Source organism: Dermochelys coriacea, chromosome 9 (assembly GCF_009764565.3).
Source record: "Dermochelys coriacea isolate rDerCor1 chromosome 9, rDerCor1.pri.v4, whole genome shotgun sequence".
Classification (NCBI taxonomy): domain Eukaryota; kingdom Metazoa; phylum Chordata; order Testudines; family Dermochelyidae; genus Dermochelys; species Dermochelys coriacea.
Genome location: NC_050076.1, coordinates 91,327,380 through 91,346,209, shown reverse-complemented (window position 1 = coordinate 91,346,209; position 18,830 = coordinate 91,327,380). Strand labels below are relative to the sequence as shown.

The window sequence follows — 18,830 nt, the reverse complement described above, 5'->3', positions numbered from 1 at the left end:
TCCAACTTTAGTAGTGCATTTTTTGCAGCCCCTGGCAGCCAAGTCTCTATTGAACTAGGATTATTAAAAAAAAAAAAAAAAAAAAAACCACACCAAACCATACCATCCTTCACATAGTTAAACTTTAAAAAAAAAAAAAAAAAAAATATTCCACAAGAAGATACCATATTCCAAACACAGCTGGGCCACAACCATGTTTCACAACCATTTTAAACATTGGGGTTTTTTTGGGGTGGGGGGGGTAGAAGAGGTATTTATTTTTTTCCCCTAGTACAGATGGCCAAAATGTCATGTGAATTTTACATTGAGCAATTCTGGGGGAGGAATAGAAATCTTATAACAAACCAGCATTCATCCTCAGGACTTAAAGTATATTTTAGGATCTCTGGAATGGCTTCTCATTAAAAGGGCAGACTTTTTGTCTCTCTCATTTTTAGCCTTAACCTCTCTTCTGCAAAGATCTGTGCAGGGTTTACCCATGTGATTGCCATAGGTAATCTATACAGTCCTTGGGGTGAACATTATTTACTAGCTAGTTCTCGCTCCCCCGTTGTATTCCCTCCCCAGTCAAGAAAAATAAGTCATATTGTGACTTTTTCCTTTGTTAAAGTTTTGCTGTTGTGAGACTATGGCAGCAAAAATGTTAGCAGCCATATATATGAAATCTATATGCATTTCTAATGTCTGCATCACCAGAATATTTCACACTTCTTTAACACCTTCCAACTAAGGATCTCAAAGTGCTTTATAAACTTCAGATAATTTAGCTCTATACCATCACCTTTTAGAGAGCTGCAAAAATGAGGCACAAAAAGGTTTATGGCTTGGTTTTCAAAGTTGTTGAACATCTGCTGTTTCCATCAACTTCAATGTCTCTGAAAAATCATAGTGACTTGCCAATGAGGCATTTATGGAAGAGCAAGGTCTTTCTTGAATCCAAGTCCCCAAGTCTCATCCTGTACCTTAACCACAAGGCAATCTAGCCTGCATTAATTGAGCATTATCATATTTTCTACTAGCAGAGGGGAGATCCTCCTCACACTCAGGCAGGATTTCACCACTCTTGTTCTTACCAAAATATTTATTAAAATGTGACTTTCCAGTTGAGTTGCATATAGAATATCCTTTCCAATACAAGGAAAGGAAACTTGTGCAGCTTGAACCTAGGAAATCACTTTCTCCATAAATCATGCCACTATTTTCTTTGCATTTGCAGCCCGGATTGTTTAGCTGTATGTTCACAAAAACATGACTGAGGAAACATCTTCTTGAGGTAGGAAGAGATCCAACAGCGAGATTTCCTTGCTGCTAAATGAGCTTGGCTTAGGAGTTTTCAGTGAAAACCCTTCATTATTACAGAGACAGCTGAGCAGGCACCACTTTCACAGGTTACAGCATCAGAGCTTTAAAGAAACAGGGTTGGAATAAGGTACAATGTACTGGGGAAAAACAAACAAGAACAAACAAGTGGAGATAAGAGGATTTCTGCCCTTCATAGTTTACACACTATGACATCCACCTGTGCTTAATTTTAGGGGAAAAAAGGATCAAATCCTGTCCCTGAAAATATAGAACTGCGTGTCTTAGACTGTGCATTTGCTCTTTATTCATGAGCCTGGGGAATTTTTTTAAAATACTTAGTTTGGAGTCTGTTGATCCAATTGCACTTCTTTTTACCCTCTGTGCAAGACGTCTTTTCAGTTACTCTCCTGTTGCAGGAGTCTGTGTAAGACAAGCTCCTTCAATACCAAAAAGATATTTAAAAAAGAAAAAGGAAAATATTATTTGGTGCCAGGAGTTGATATTTCCAAGCATGAATCATTTTCTGTGGCTAGCTACAGAACATAACATAGAATACACTACTTTCATCAAGGAATTTGAGATAAAGTTCAGTATGTCCTATCCAGGTTATCACTGATTGTTGAAATATATTCTAGAACATACTGAATCTATCCTGTATATTCTGGGTCTTCTCAATGCCTGAGCAGTCAGACATTAACTCTTCCTGGAGCATTTGGAGTTAAAGGTCATGCCATGTGTCATTCAACAAGTAATTTCCCTTAGATTTGCAACCAGATCAGAGACATAGCTTTGGACCTCAGTGTCGCACTGCATTAATCTCCATACAATATATGCAAGCATGTGTACTATATATAGTAGATTCATTAGGATTTTATTAATTTACAAGGATAAATGATGTAATATTCATCCATGTATAAAAATGTGACTTATTTCTGGGGAAAATACCAAGCTCCTAGTATGAAGAAATGCTACATTTCCGAAATCTGTTTTTCACACAAGATTGTAAATCCCAAAATGCAAGATTTTAATGGGTCTTGATGAAAAGTGGATTTCTTTTTGAGACAGTATAAGAGACTGGTATTTCCTGTTAAAACTAGCACAGTCTCTATTTTATAGATTAGGAAACTATAGTTCTTTTGTTTGAAGATGTGTAAGGCAGAATCTGAACAAAGCAGCTTTATTTCTACACCGACAACACTCACTTAAGAAAATATGTTAAAAAACCATTAAGTTGTAACAACATGACTCTCTCTCCTTGGTGTCCAGTCAAACACAATTTAAGCCCATCTGCAAGAAAATGAAAGAACGCAATAGAGCAGTGGCATGGTCCAAATGCCTCTACCTGAGCGCTTTAGTGTAGAGGTTTACTACAGCAATGGGAAGGGTTCTCCCATCATTGTAGGTAATGCACCTCCCCGAGAGGTGGTAACTACATCGATGGAAGAATTCTTCTGTTAACCTCCTGCTGTCCACACTGTGGGTTAACCTGGCTCAACTCTGTTGGTAAGGGTGTGAATAAGGTAAGTTTTCTACGTACCCCTTTTTTCTCCATTCCACTTCTAGGGGCAGATCCAATGCCCACTGGGAGTTGTATCAGGCCCTGTATGCTGCTAATGCTTGTGCAAGTATTAGCAATACCATAAAAGACCATTTCAAAGTATCAGCTGTGTTAGTCTGTATCCACAAAAAGAAAATGAGTACTTGTGGCACCTTAGAGACTAACAATTTATTTTAGCATAAGCTTTCGTGAGCTACAGCTCACTTCATTGGACATCTAAGGTGCCACAAGTACTCCTTTTCTTTTTATAAAAGACCATGTAAAGTTTAATGGGCATGCTTCTCTCACAGTAGTTTCTGACCAATATAGCTCCTTTGGCTTCAATGGAATTACTCTTGATTTGCACCAGTTTGAGTAAGAGGAGAATCCCCCTCACGTGTCTGGAATTTCCTTAGAACTATCAACATCCTAGATATTAACTGGACTGAAGAAAAACAAATTCAAAGGTGAAGGTCATGTCTCAAGTAACGCCTCGCTGGCCATTGATTTAAGCCATAATACAGGAAGGCAGGGAAGTGCAGTTCTGGGGAAAGGCTGTCGAACTCCAGTGCCTGAAAACACAAGGCTGAATATAAAGTGAGCATTGACTGCCTCAGAAGAGCAATAAGCTCCCAGAAAGTCTCCTCTGTCAAGCTTTATTGCACTGAGAAAAGGAAGCAAACAGAGAAATAAAAATCAAACCTTTGCATCTAGTTGAAATTGAAATCAAATTAGTTGATGTTGGTCAATATCTTGTTTTCTTTATTTTACTCCTTCTAGACACGCTCAGAGATGTAGCATTTGGCCCATATTATAAATTGCAAAATAAATAAAGTGTACAGGGTAATAATGGTACCTAGCACTAATGCAACATTTTATATCTTCAAAGTGTTTTACAAGCATTAATTTCTACAACCGCCCTGTGGTATAGATGGTTACCCCTTAGCACTGTTACAGATGGGAAAACTGAGGAAAAAGTAATTCAGTGACTTTTCCAACATCTGTTTCAGGAAGCGAATGGTAAGGAATTCCTGATTTCCAGCTTTGTGCTCAGACCACAGCTGTCTCTCACCCTCCCCTTCCATTATGCCTACATCTATAAAAGCAATCAGTCAGAAAGGTATATGTACCACTGAGATGCTTTAAAAATGAGCATGCTATAAATATGCAAGATAGAAAGATTTATGTCCACGGACCAGATCTTCAGCTGGCAAAAGCGTGAGAATTTGTTGAGTTGCTGCTCTGATGACCGAGAGATCGCTGAGTGATGTGCGATGTGATAGCCCGTATCATAAACAATGGACTCTGTACTTGGGCCAACCCTTTTTAATATTTACATAAGTGACATGCCCCCAACTAAATCATGAAAATTTGGATAGGCAGATGATCTTACCATGACAATCCAAGCATCAAACCTCCATGACATTGAAAAAGCATTAACTGAGGGCCTCCAAAATATGGAACAATATTTCTGGAAATGGAGGCTCAAACCAAACCCTGGAAAAACAATAGTAAGCGCATTTCATCTTGATAATAAGAGTGCCAAAACAACAATGAAAGTAGCTTTCTGTGGTAAAAATGTGCAACACAATTACACTCCAATATATCTCAGAGTGAAACTCGACCACACCCTCTCCTTCCATGATCTTCTTAAGAAGGTAGCTGGAAAGATAAAGACAGGAGCCAACGTAATCCAGAAACTAGCAGGTACAACCTGGGGTGCCTCAGCGTTGCAAACATCTGCAATAGCACTTGTATATTCAGTAGCTGAATATTGTGCACTGGTATTGAGCAGATGCAGCCACACATGACTTGTGGATACCCAGCTAAATACTGCTGCATCATGGGAACCCTTAAGTAGATTCCAACACCCTGGCTACCTGTCCTGTCTAATATCGCTCCCCCGCCGATACACCGAACTGCTGCAACATTCCGCGAAGCTCAGCTAACCTGTGAAAACAGAGGTCTTCCTATTCACCAAGGCCTTGACAACACTCCCCCTCCCCGCAACATTGTAAGTCCCACAAGCCTTTCTGGGAACATTCGTTTAGCCTCATGCAATCAGGCTATGATCACAAGGAGGCTTGGAAAGCAGATTAGGCTAAACAAGACTAAAAAAAATAAAGCACCTTGTGCCAGATCCCATGCAGAAGGTTTCTGGGTTTGACCTTCCACAGTCATCTTAGAACTGAATTCAAACCAATCATGGTAGATATGAGTATCTAATGCACAAATGGAAAATCAAGAACTCCCTGGTGTGGCTACCTACTGCCCAGCTTATAAATATGAAGGAGGCATTTACTACAATAAATTCTGCTACTCCTATTGTAGCCATTTGGCACAATCAACTTCAGGTGAAATTGCAGTAGCTTCTCTACACCAGCCATATGAAAGAAGAAGTGTGATAGCACCAATGAAGTCAATCAAACTGCCGAGTTAAATTAAACTCAATGAAGCTTCACCAATTTGCTTCATCTGAGCATATGTCCCCTTGAGTCCAGAGTTCTGAAATCATTATATTATAAAACATACCTTATACAGAAACAACTTCATGCAGGTTCTCACACAGCAGCAAACTGGACTAGTCAAATTCCATCTCTGGGAATCCATAAAGATCAGCAGTTTGTTCCCAACCATCTCTTAAATATGTTAGCATTGTTCCCACGGTAAAGGGAAGACAAAATAATCTACTACATTTCCAATAGCAGGAAAAATATAAACTTCAGCAGTATTTTAAAGCCTAGAACTATTTAGCAAATTTAGACACCCATTCAGCAAACAGTAATATTTCAATAGGGCTACACATGTTGGAGCTAGGCTTGTGGTTAAGTACCTTGCTGAAATGAGATCCTTGCTATTGAGGAGAGAAGTTGTGTTACATGTAAAGGATTTCAATCAAAATCACTCTAATTAGGTGCGGACTGCTTTAGTATCTCAATTGTCTTAATGTAGGGCTTAATTGATGCTTAGAGCCTTGCTCAAGCTCTCTTGGAGTGAATTTCACCCTGTGCATGCACAGGAATCAGCTTGACTTTGTTAGTCCTGGTAATATGATTAACTTTTGATGCAGATACACTGATTTTAGCTACAGATTCTTTTCTGCTACTAGATTTAATAAAGTAACTTCCATACAGAGAGATACCAGTCAACTATAAACTTAGAGTAACAGGAAAGTAAAAACAAGAGGAGTTTTTAGTGTCATCATATTTAGCTAGAGAGTCTTCCTCTGTCTCCTTCAGGTTATTAGCTCCCATTAAAGCAAGTAGGCCCAGATTCTCTCTCACAAGAAGTTTCCATTTGGTGCAGCTGAGAGAGGGGATCATATTCTCAAGGCAAATATTTCCTGCATTGGTTAGAGTAGCCTGGGAGCTGCTGTAATATGTGCCAGCTGGCAATGGTCCTCGAAGAACTATATACCACCTGGGGATAAGCCAGAGCAAAGTACTGATACCATTACTTGGAGGCCAGGTGTGGGGAGTGGTGCAAGAACCAGCTGTACTGGCTCTGCCCCCAGCTGAGAGTTCCCCCCACGCCAGGAAAATTCTTAGAAAGTCCTTAATGTTTTAAAGGCCTTTAACATGTCATTTGAATTCCAGGCCCTTCTAGTATTTTAAAGCAACCAAAAAATACAACTGCTGAGTTAAATTATAGGAGGACTTTTATTGTTTGTTACATTCGGTATCACAATATTCTATATTGTACTATTTGCACATAATGGGTAAGGTTCAAGATTTCACTGAGACAAATGTAACTAAGTATCAAAATTAATGAGTCTTTTGGAGCAGCAACAGTACCAGCCTTTTCCCAGGACTGTGCATAGTATTGTCACTATGAATTGATATTGATATAACAGAAAACATTATTACAATCACCCCAGGGAAATACAATAGAAGTGTGTTATGGACTAACAATGCTGCACACCATGTAAAATGACAACATGGTCTGAGTTCTTTCAGAGCTAAAGTTTGATTCCACTCTGAAAAAGCGACCCCGCTAAAGTGTTAAAAGTTGCAGTTTATTGTCTTTCTAATTTACTCTCTATATATGTAAAAATGCTTTCCTGCCTATCTGCTAGCTCTGTTAGCAAACTGAGATTTTTCTGATAGCAGAAGTAAAAAGTCAGCATATATGAATCTTATACACAGAGGGGTGAGATCTGGTGAGTGAGAGTATGCTGTTTTTCATTAGTCACTTTTCTAACCCCACTCACATGCACAAAAGTGGGGGTGGTATAACTTCTAATGCAGATTCTTTAGACCCCTTACTATAGCAAGAGCAGGCTTGCTCTCTTTCTGTCTCATCATCTCTCTAATTAATTAACATTGCTTATATTTTTAGATTATCTTTTTAATTAGATTAACTTAATTCTACAGACTTGACAAATCAGCTAAAGCAAGAATTTCTGAGATAAAACTCAGATTTTCCTTGCTTTAAGCTGATTTACAATAAGAACCTTAACATTTTTAATGTATTTTCTTCTCTAATAAGATATTGTTTTTAATTATTGAAGAACCCGCTAGCCAGCAGCCTTGGGCGTCTAACATTCATTAAATCCACTCTTCAGTCATCACAATGGTAAGGTAAGAAAGCACAAAAGATGAATTCCAACAAAGGAAATTGGTAATGAAACGTAAACCCTTAAAGAAACATATGCTGGCAGTTAGTAATACATGTATAAATGGTTTAACATTCCTCCACTTCTTGTATAATTATTGTTCCTATACTGAAGAAACACAGAGAAGAGGTGCAGTTGACCAAGGTGTTGTGCTGAGATTTTGAATTCCAGTCTCTAATGTTGAGTACCTATGTCATTTTCAAAAAGAAGGACCAGACACTGGGGGCAGTTATAGGGGGCAGACTTTAAAGCCCAGGTGCAGAGCAGAAGTCTGTAGACAAGGTCTTAACTCTTTTGAAGTGAAAGTCTGGAGGATGTTCACAAAGGGCTTTCATAAGTGCTGTCATAAGGCAGTTACTATGTGGTATCTTCTGTTGATCTTATTAACCTTCTGTTGACCTAATGCAGTGGCTCTCAACCTTTCCAGCCTATTGTACCCCTTTCAGGAGTCTGATTTGTCTTCTTAAAACTTAACTTAGAAATTACCTGTTTACAAACTCAGACATAAAAACACAAAAGTGTCACAGCACACTATTACAGAAAAATTACTTACTTTCTCATTACCACCATATAATTATAAATCAATTGGAATGTACATATCGTACTTACATTTCAGTGTATATAGAGCAGTATAAACAAATCATTGACCGTATGACATTTTAGTTTGTACTGACTTCGCTAGTGCTTTTTATGTAACCTGTGGTAAAATTAGGTAAATAGCTAGTTGAGTTGATGTACCCCCTGGAAGACCTTAGCGTACCCCCATGGGTACACGTTGAAAACCACTGACCTAATGGGCAGGAGGTTTTTCATATCCCACTCTCTGTATATCATGGTTCCATCTCTTTTTTTAAACTGAGATTTGAAGGATAAGCTAGACAAATCCACAGCGTCCCATGTGGTGCCCTAACCTGTTAAATCAATTCATGCCAGACTTGAATATAGCATATACTGTAGCTGGAGAACCAAGAATGAAATCAAGAAAGCACCATTCACTCCCCAGTTTGGTACATGTTCCTGGATAATTATATTCATCACTTTTCACTACTGGAGCTCCTTTAAAAGCACTTCACAATCACCCAGAAGAAGAGCTCTGTGTAGCTTGAAAGCTTGTCTCTTTCACCAACAGAAGTTGGGCCAATAAAAGATATTATCTCACCCACCTTGTCCCTCTAATATCCTGGGATCAACACGGCTACAATGATGACACTGAACCTCTTCTCCCCATGAGGTAGGGGACCCTACTCCCCAAAAAAACGATGAGATGTGGGCATGGGGTAGGATCTGACTTGGGAATCTCTAACACCTGCCTCTACTTTGAAAATGTCAAAGTGCTTAGTAAAAAACAGGGGTGGGAGAACATGTCTTAAGCCTCTCGGGCAATTGGGTGCCTCTGGGCTTACAGATGGGTATTCTAAGGGGAGCTGGGCAAAGCTTTGCAAACAGATGGTTTATTCACTGAAAAACAATGAATTATTTTTAAGAAGTCAAAACACTTTAATTCAGCCTTTTCTAAATGAAACATTTCAACTTTCTTTTCAAATTGCAGAGTTACGTTAGAAAATTGCCTAGATGTATTTAAAAACAACAAAAAAGAAAAAAAAACACTGGAAACTAAACTAAACTCAAAATATCTTTTCAGCCAAGCAAAACGTTTTCATTTTGGGTAGAACTAGAAATTTTGTTTGGGATAGAATCAATTTTTTTCTGTTTTTTTTTATTTCAGTGAGAAAAGCCAAAAATATTCCATTTCCTACAACTAATTTTTTCCCCAGTTTAGTTTGGCTAACAAATTGAAAAATCATTCTTCACTCAGCTCTAATCCTGAGTCACAGAGGTAAAACTCCCACTGACTTTGTAATTAAATGCTAAACTGTATGATACTGTTCAGCCGCTACCTGGTGCTGTGTGTAATTTACCTTATCTGAGACCAGATCAGCCATACCTGGGCAGTGCATTAAAGGATCTTAGAGTGAACATCTCGTGCATCTTTCTGGAATGGAAGCTCTGTGGGGAGTCCACATCTGGGACAGAGCCTGATCTGCAATTGTACTGATTGTACTGGGTACAATCAGTACCTGACAGACATCACTGGGAAAAGTAGCAGGCCCTGTGTGACTTGCTTCAAGTCACACAGGAAGTCAGCAGCAGGGCTGGGAAAAGAGGCCAGATTGCTTGACTCCTAGCCCCATGGTGTAACACAGGATAAAGCTCCCTACTTACACAGAAGGGGCTGCATCTAACTCTTAGGGAAGCTGAAAGCAGCCTAGTCATTCAATAGAGCACAAACTGGTAAAATAAATGAGGACAGAGTTAGTCAACAGGATTAACCCCTTCTCTGCTAGCAGGGGTCACTTAAATCAATGGAACATCGGGACATTCTTCTAAAGGACAACTGCAGTGGAAAAACTGATTTTATGGACATAGTCTACTTTCAACCAATGCTATGTCAACTTTTCCAGCAAACACAGGCAATAATATCAAACCAACTCCTATGAATTATGGTAGCCTCCATTTATTAGTAAATTTTAATCAAACTGAAATGAGATATATATTGCAGTAGAGAGAAATAATTAATAGAGCCAGATATGCAAATCTGGTAGTTACAGAAAATGGCTTTGTGAGAGCAGTGCTTGTTGTATAACTCAATAGTAAATAGCCCAGATGAGATCAGCTGTAGGGCTGGGTCAAAGCCATCAGAAAAATAAACCCACCTGCACTAGCTTCCATTTTTCTTTTGAAGGGTTAAGGAGCTTCTTATAAAGAGGCTGTGAAATTAGCTCCATGTTATTGTAACCAGCCAGAGCACTACTGCCAACCCTAAACCTTTAAAAATCATGAATTAGGCTTCAACAAAATTATGAGATTAAAAAAAACTCATGATTTTTAAACCAAAAAAATAATATGGGTGTGGTATTTGTCTTCTAGTTTCTGAGCCCTTGGGAGGGTACATTCATTTCAGATTTTCAAGTCTTTCTCCACAAAGGGAGAAACTTAGGTATTTTTGTTTTTAATGAAAGCTCTGATTGTCACATAATCCCTTGACTCCAAGAGCTGAGGCTTTAAGAAAAACACCAATTATCATGAGACAAGTGATAACACTGTAGGCATTGGCAACACTGAGTAATATTGTTTAAAATGGTTCCTGTTATTGGAGTTAATTACAGATCTCATCTGCAGCTATGTGAGGAGGTATTTTCCAGTTGTAACCTGTAGCACTCATTCTATTGCATGTACAAATTATCAGCAAAAGGTTTGGCGATAAACCTTACCAGATCAAGACAAACTTATTTGTCTCTCTGTTTAAATTGCACTGTAGATTGGTCTTAAATAAGACACAGTAACTTCTTAGAGTCTTATTGGAAAAACTGCTTTCCAATTAAAACAGATGGTAAGTAACAAGCCCTTGTACAAATTGTTCTAATTACTTTTGAAGTTACTGATCAGTTTCAAATGTGGTCTATGCTTGTGTCATTGGCATTGCTTTTGAAAATTATTTCAAATTTAACGACTGTGTGCACGCATGATTCAGGATAACACTGGTGGCCCACTGTGCATGATAGAGTGTATAACGTGGACTCTGGTCACACTTCTATGTTTGATTTGTCATTACACAGCTTGATGTTCAAATTATATAACTACAGATTTTGAAACCAACCACATGGTAAACACAGGCTGTAGTATAAAGCCAAAGATTAATGAAAATCCTCAGAAAAACACTCTAGCGGGCTCGCTGGGCCACTGTTCATTTTCTTTAGTTTCATTTTAAAACCATTTTAAAATGATTCAGCAATACGGATGAAAAATCCTGACTGGAAGGCTTAGAGGAATTACAGCAAAGATTAGGCAGTATTGATTATAGACGCAAGAATGTTTATTTGTTAGCACCAAACATATTAGACTTTCTCCCATCGAAACCATCCAGAATAATCATGTAATGAGAACGAGACAAATACTGTTCAGTGCATCTTCATTTTCTCCATTGTTCAGAATTAAGTAACATTCTAACCCTTTCTTCAACAGTTATTCATGATCTTGACATTTTCATCTGTCAGCATCATCTAATTGTGAAACATTCCAAATAAGCGGACTTTTCATTTATCAATAACAAGTTCTGAATGCAGGATCATTCTTCATTTCTTTTCTCCCTGTCTCCCCACCCTCTTCTTGGTAAATGAAAAGGCTAAACAGCCCTTTGGTAGCTATATTTTGTCTGCAGCGAATATACCAACTGATAAATTAAGACAAATTTGAAGAACAGACAAACATTAATTTTGAAACTGAAGTCTGTGGTAATATTTGCACTAGCACTAGTAAATCTTCTGAAGTCCTGAGGCTTACACTAAGCAGCAAAATTAATTTATCATGACTACTGGATCCCAGAGAGACTGGGAAGAGTGCACATAATTGCACAAAATGTGGAAATGGCTAAAAAGACTGTATTTTAGGTCCCAAATTACAAGTAATGTTTGTGTAATCAAATCTGTATTGGGCATCTAGGAATCTTAGACATTTGGCTTTAAGAAAATTTCACTGAGCATTAGAATGAAAACTCAAGCAAACAACAGTGGAGAAAAACATCTGATTTTCAACTGATATAGTGATAAAGACATGAAGATATTTAGTCTCTGCTGCTGGAGCATCTAATTAAAGTTTAGTTACGTAGTGAAAATCAGAGTGCAATCTGCACTGTACTGTTAATATATATGTATTGTTCATACATTTACATTATGCATATATAAAGCCCAAGTTAAGGAGATGCTGAGCAACTCCCACCTAAGTAAATAAGGTGGGAGTTGCTCAGCACCTAAGTAAATAAGAATTGAGGGCACAGTTGAGGGCTAAACAGTTATGGGTTCAAATCCTACACCAGGATTTAACTTCATACCCAGTCTGTGAGGATGTGGCCTTTTTGATCAAATATTTAGGAGCTCAATCTTGCAAAGAGCTGAGGACTCTGACCTGATGTTGCACAGCATCGAACATGTACTTAACTTTAGGCATATGAGCAATTTCATTGAAGTCAATGGAACTACTCATGTACCCAGTACCTTTCAGGATCAAGCCCAAAGTAAGGTATTTGGTTCAACAATAGTCCCAAGAGTGCACATTGTGTAGTGTTATGCAAAAAATAATAATAATAATCAAACAGCATCTTGCTGACAGAAACACCGACTCACAGAAAGTGGTTTCAGTCATGTGTGACCATTTGTTTTTCATTGTATTAATTTTGCAGCAATATAGCACCTATATGTTCACATTTCCTATAATATAACACGTCACTTGCATGCTTTTCGGGGGGGGGGGGGGCTGCTACAGTGGAGAGAGTGGAAATCATGAGTATCTGAAGGTGGCACTGCAAATATCAGAAAAGCAATTTTAATGGCATTACTTAAAAGCCCCCTCTAGCAGAACCTGCTGCTTCTAAGGCATGCAAACTATAGAAGCTTCACATGCCAAGGCCATAGCAGGCAGATATCAAAGATCAAAAAGAAAGCAACAAAAGCCAGGGCAGGGAACTGTAGGGCTACCCAGGGGGAGCAGTTTATGTAAACGAGTTTCCTCCCTCCCACAGTCCAAAGCTGTGTACCACCTTCAAAACTAATAAGGCCCCAGTTCTGCAATGAGCTAATGCAGAGTTCCATTGTCTTCATGGCACTCCAGGTGGGTATATAGGGGTTCACCCACACCCAGGTCTTTATAGGATCAGGACCTAAGCAACATTGGGGCTCATCAGAATGGCTGTCAGGGCAGTTGCACTTCTTCAAGGCCTATCTTTAAGGAAAATGGTGTGACTACAGAGGATTACATAGAGGGAATGATTTGTTGGATGAAGTAGAGCCATACTGAGGAAGATCTGTGTGCACCTTGCTACCCAGGTACATGCACATGGTGCACGTTTAGGGCATGCGCCTAAGAAATCTGTCTCACATGAGTAATTCTTATTCACACAAGCATTCCCAATTGAAATCAATAAAACTATTTACATGAATAAGGACTAACTCACAGGATGGGTGGTTAGCAAGGAGCAAGCTCTTAAACTGGGGATCTCATCAGAAAAGTGATGGTTAAACAAATGGCACAGTAGACGTGGTTCCATAGCACTTGTGATTACAGATCATTTGTTCAGTTTACAAGATGAGAGGATTTTTCTTAATGTCTATGTGGCAAACCCATCCTGAGATCTGAAAGTCAAGTTGGGTTCCTTCAGTGTATTATAGCACAGTATTAAAGATTACATACCTGGGATTTAATGGACAATATTATTGATGAGGCACAATAAAATCCAGCTCATTCACCAGTAAGTATGTTGGCCCTGCTGGGCTAACATATGTTAAACATTGGTTTAGAGCATAAAGTACAAAGAGCTGAATCAATGACACATGAAACAGTATTCTGAGAAAGATGACAGGTTTCAGAGTAGCAGCCGTGTTAGTCTGTATTCGCAAAAAGAAAAGGAGTACTTGTGGCACCTTAGAGACTAACAAATTTATTAGAGCATAAGCTTTCGTGAGCTACAGCTCACTTCATCGGATGCATTTGGTGGAAAAAACAGAGGAGAGATTTATATACACACACACAGAGAACATGAAACAATGGGTTTATCATACACACTGTAAGGAGAGTGATCACTTAAGATAAGCCATCACCCACAGCAGGGGGGGGAAAGGAGGAAAACCTTCCATGGTGACAAGCAGGTAGGCTAATTCCAGCAGTTAACAAGAATATCAGAGGAACAGTGGGGGGTGGGGTGGGGGGGAGAAATACCATGGGGAAATAGTTTTACTTTGTGTAATGACTCATCCATTCCCAGTCTCTATTCAAGCCTAAGTTAATTGTATCCAGTTTGCAAATTAATTCCAATTCAGCAGTCTCTCGTTGGAGTCTGTTTTTGAAGCTTTTTTGTTGAAGGATAGCCACTCTTAGGTCTGTGATCGAGTGACCAGAGAGATTGAAGTGTTCTCCAACTGGTTTTTGAATGTTATAATTCTTGACGTCTGATTTGTGTCCATTCATTCTTTTACGTAGAGACTGTCCAGTTTGGCCAATGTACATGGCAGAGGGGCATTGCTGGCACATGATGGCATATATTGACAGAGCCAGAAGAGTACCCAGAAGTCACCTACTACAGGACAGGCCCAACAAAGAAAACAACAGAACGCCACTAGCCATCACCTTCAGCCCCCAACTAAAACCTCTCCAACGCATCATCAAGGATCTACAACCTATCCTGAAGGACGAGCCATCGCTCTCTCAGATCTTGGGAGATAGACCAGTCCTTGCTTACAGACAGCCCCCCAATCTGAAGCAAATACTCACCAGCAACCACACACCACACAACAGAACCACTAACCCAGGAACCTATCCTTGCAACAAAGCCCGTTGCCAACTCTGTCCACATATCTATTCAGGGGATACCATCATAGGGCCTAATCACATCAGCCACACTATCAGAGGCTCGTTCACCTGCGCATCTACCAATGTGATATATGCCATCATGTGCCAGCAATGCCCCTCTGCCATGTACATTGGCCAAACTGGACAGTCTCTACGTAAAAGAATGAATGGACACAAATCAGACGTCAACAATTATAACATTCAAAAACCAGTTGGAGAACACTTCAATCTCTCTGGTCACTCAATCACAGACCTAAGAGTGGCTATACTTCAACAAAAAAGCTTCAAAAACAGACTCCAACGAGAGACTGCTGAATTGGAATTAATTTGCAAACTGGATACAATTAACTTAGGCTTGAATAGAGACTGGGAATGGATGAGTCATTACACAAAGTAAAACTATTTCCCCATGGTATTTCTCCCCCCACCCCACCCCCCACTGTTCCTCTGATATTCTTGTTAACTGCTGGAATTAGCCTACCTGCTTGTCACCATGGAAGGTTTTCCTCCTTTCCCCCCCCTGCTGTGGGTGATGGCTTATCTTAAGTGATCACTCTCCTTACAGTGTGTATGATAAACCCATTGTTTCATGTTCTCTGTGTGTGTATATAAATCTCTCCTCTGTTTTTTCCACCAAATGCATCCGATGAAGTGAGCTGTAGCTCACGAAAGCTTATGCTCTAATAAATTTGTTAGTCTCTAAGGTGCCACAAGTACTCCTTTTCTTTTTGAGAAAGATGGTACCAGTTTTACATATGATAAAACCTCAGTACTTCACATGAATGACAGGAAGAGACACTAACAAATACAGTATATGAGCAATGAATATAACCAAGGATTGTGCATCACAAGATGTACTTTATTTATTTGACAAAATGTCATTTAATTTTAATTATTTATTTTACTTCATCACATTTAAACATTAGTGTTCTCTGGTATAAATTAACAAAGTAAAATTTTAGTAGAACAGGCTTAACAGAAGCCTCACTACAGTGACCTACTGTTAAATCTTTGCTAAGAAGTGGGTAGAGCAAACCCACCAATCTCCTTGTGTGAGTTGTAAGACTGTCTGATTTCATGTGGGTATTATAAGGTGTGCATTGATTAACCCATTTTGGTGTTCACTTACAGGCCTGATATTGCAGCCATTCTGTACATGCTGCATAATTGGGCTCTGAATCAGTAAGGAAAGTAACAAAGCACACATGCAAGTTAAGTGTGATATGCATACATGCAACTTCCGCAATATCACTCGTCAAGACTTTTTATTATTTCTTTAACTTTTTTTCCTTTGAATTTAGTAAAATGCTAATTTTTCCCTAAATACTATGGATATGTCAACTTTAGATCCAAACTCTGGCCCCAATTCTGCAAAGACTTCTGTCTGAAAGTAACTTGGCACTTGTGAGTAATTCCATTGACTTCAATTGACCACTCTCCTATGTAAAATTCTGCACATGCATAAGTGTGTGCAGGGATGTGGCTTATAGACAACTTAATAGTGGCTATAAAGAACTATTCTAGAATCATAGAATATCAGGGTTGGAAGGGACCTCAGGAGGTCATTTAGTCCAACCCCCTGCTCAAAGCAGGACCAATACCCAACTAAATCATCCCAGCCAGGGCTTTGTCAAGCCTGACCTTAAAAACTTTTAAGGAAGGAGATTCTACCACCTCCCTAGGTAACGCATTCCAGTGCTTCACCACCCTCCTAGTGAAAAAGTTTTTCCTAATATCCAACCTAAACCTCCCCCACTGCAACTTGAGACCATTACTCCTCGTTCTGTCATCTGCTACCACTGAGAACAGTCTAGATCCATCCTCTTTGGAACCCCCTTTCAGGTAGTTGAAAGCAGCTATCAAATCCCCCCTCATTCTTCTCTTCCGCAGACTAAACAATCCCAGTTCTCTCAGCCTCTCCTCATAAGTCATGTGTTCCAGTCCCCTAATCATTTTTGTTGCCCTCCGCTGGACGTTTTCCAATTTTTCCACATCCTTCTTGTAGTGTGGGGCCCAAACTGGACACAGTACTCTAGATGAGGCCTCACCAATGTTGATTAGAGGGGAATGATCACGTCTCTCAATCTGCTGGCAATATCCCTACTTATACATCCCAAAATGCCATTGGCCTTCTTGGCAACAAGGGCACACTGTTGACTCATATCCAGCTTCTCATCCACTGTAACTCCTAGGTCCTTTTCTGCAGAACTGCTGCCTAGCCATTCGGTCTCTAGTCTGTAGCGGTGCATGGGATTCTTCTGTCCTAAGTGCAGGACTCTGCAGTTGTCCTTGTTGAACCTCATCAGATTTCTTTTGGCCCAATCCTCTAATTTGTCTAGGTCCCTCTGTATCCTATCCCTACCCTCCAGCGTATTTACCTCTCCTCCCAGTTTAGTGTCATCTGCAAGCTTGCCGAGAGTGCAATCCATGCCATCCTCCAGATCATTAATGAAGATATTGAACAAAACCAGCCTGAGGACCGACTGTATAATAAAGGCATAGCCATACATTGGACCAGGAGGGCTAGAGAGGGAAACGAGTGCTAGTGAGCTAGAATATTAGGAACTTTTTTCTCCATTGTTCTCTGCTCCCTTGGTTTAAGTATTTAGGTTTGTTGTCCCCTGGCAGTTTGTTACCGAACAGATTTGCTGAGCCTGTACCATGGGTTTCAGATGGCTAAAGATGTTCCTTGGCTCAAACAAAGGGTGCTTTAAAATGAGGAGTATCCCGCGGAGAGGAGCAGTGGGATGCACTCACACACACTCAGCTCTGCTAGGAAATCAGAGGGCGGATGGTACCGAGCCCTTTGGGGTCAGTGGCCTCCAGCTCTAATCTCTCCGCCTCCCTAGACACTTAAAATAGACCATACGGAGCCTTTTGACATCCTGAGCACTGGCAGCACCGGCTGCATTAACCCTGGCAGCAAAGATTAAATACAAAAGGCGCCGGGGTGAGGAAAGAACCAGCGACCCAGCTGGCAACGGGGAGTCCACCGTGCCCCTCACAGGCTCACCCCAGCGCCTGCCTCCGCGCCCCCGAACTGGGGGACCCCCACTCCCAATGCCCCCCTCGGGCCCCGAGTCCCCACCTGGGGGCTGCACACGCGCCGAGCTCCTCACCTCTGGCCCGGCGAGGGGCACCCCCAAGATCCGACCTGAAGCCGGCACAGGCTCCGAGGCGCCGGCCTCTCCCCCCCCCCGGTGCAGGGTCCCTGGGTGGGAGCGCCCGGCTCCCCCCAGCACCGCACCCCGAAGCCGGGGGCAGAGCGCAGGCTGGGGCACGGTCCCTCCGCAGGGCTCCTGCGCTCAGCCCCTACCCCAGCAGCAGAGCGCCCCGCACGGGGCTTGGCATCCCGGCCAGCCCGGCTCCCCCGCCCCCGCGCTGGGCCCCGCAGCCCCTACTCACAGGCGGGGGCCCCAGGCGCGTCCTGCGCTTGCCTCTGCCGGCGCGGGGGGCTCCGTGCGCTCCGCGCCGCCGGAGCGGCCAGTCGCCGCCCAGTGGCCTCCCCAGCCGAGCGGGCGGGGCAGCGTCTGGAGAGCGGACTGCTGCCGGGAAGATCCCCGCACAGGCCCATGTGCAGAGCCGGGCGCTTCCCCAAGGTGGCTCCCAGCTCCGGACGGAGTCAAGTCCTGAGAGGCCCGATTCCGTCCGGCCCCCCATGGCCTGCAGCCCTGCGCTCCACCCCAGCCTGGCTTCGTTCCCCGATGGCTCCAGCCCCTGGCTCTGAGTCCTTCCCTCTCCCCAGCAGCAGCCCTCGGGCAGGGGCTCTGGATAGGGAATTTATTATTTCCCCCTTTCACCAGTGGGGTAGCACTGGAGCACAGAGAGGTGAATGACTGTCGCAGGGACACCAGGAGTGATGGGGGCTTGGAGGGGCTAAAATCCAGGGGTCCTGATTCCCAGGCCACTGATCTGACCAGTAGAACCTGAAACCCTGCAAAACTGCCAATGAGCTGAGAAAAGCGAACAGGAATCCCA

The 18,830-nt window shown here is 41.4% G+C and overlaps 1 protein-coding gene across 10 annotated transcripts in view; it reads right to left on the bottom strand.

The window, feature by feature from the left end:
- The window catches only part of KIAA1210 (KIAA1210 ortholog), a 93,219-nt gene extending 74,745 nt beyond the window's left edge, over positions 1-18,474 (bottom strand). The window contains exon 1 of one of the 10 annotated variants that reach the window (XM_038417381.2): positions 18,258-18,474. Coding sequence is in view for 3 of the 10 variants with exons in the window: in XM_043491950.1 (XP_043347885.1) it covers positions 9,400-9,443 (44 nt within the window). In the remaining 7 variants the exon portion in view is untranslated. Of the gene's footprint in view, positions 1-4,968; positions 5,099-5,371; positions 6,106-9,399; positions 9,699-18,257 lie in introns of those variants that run through there. The other 9 variants (XM_043491953.1, XM_043491950.1, XM_038417382.2 and 6 more) reach the window with 9 other exon arrangements.
- Between the last annotated feature and the right edge of the window lie 356 nt (positions 18,475-18,830).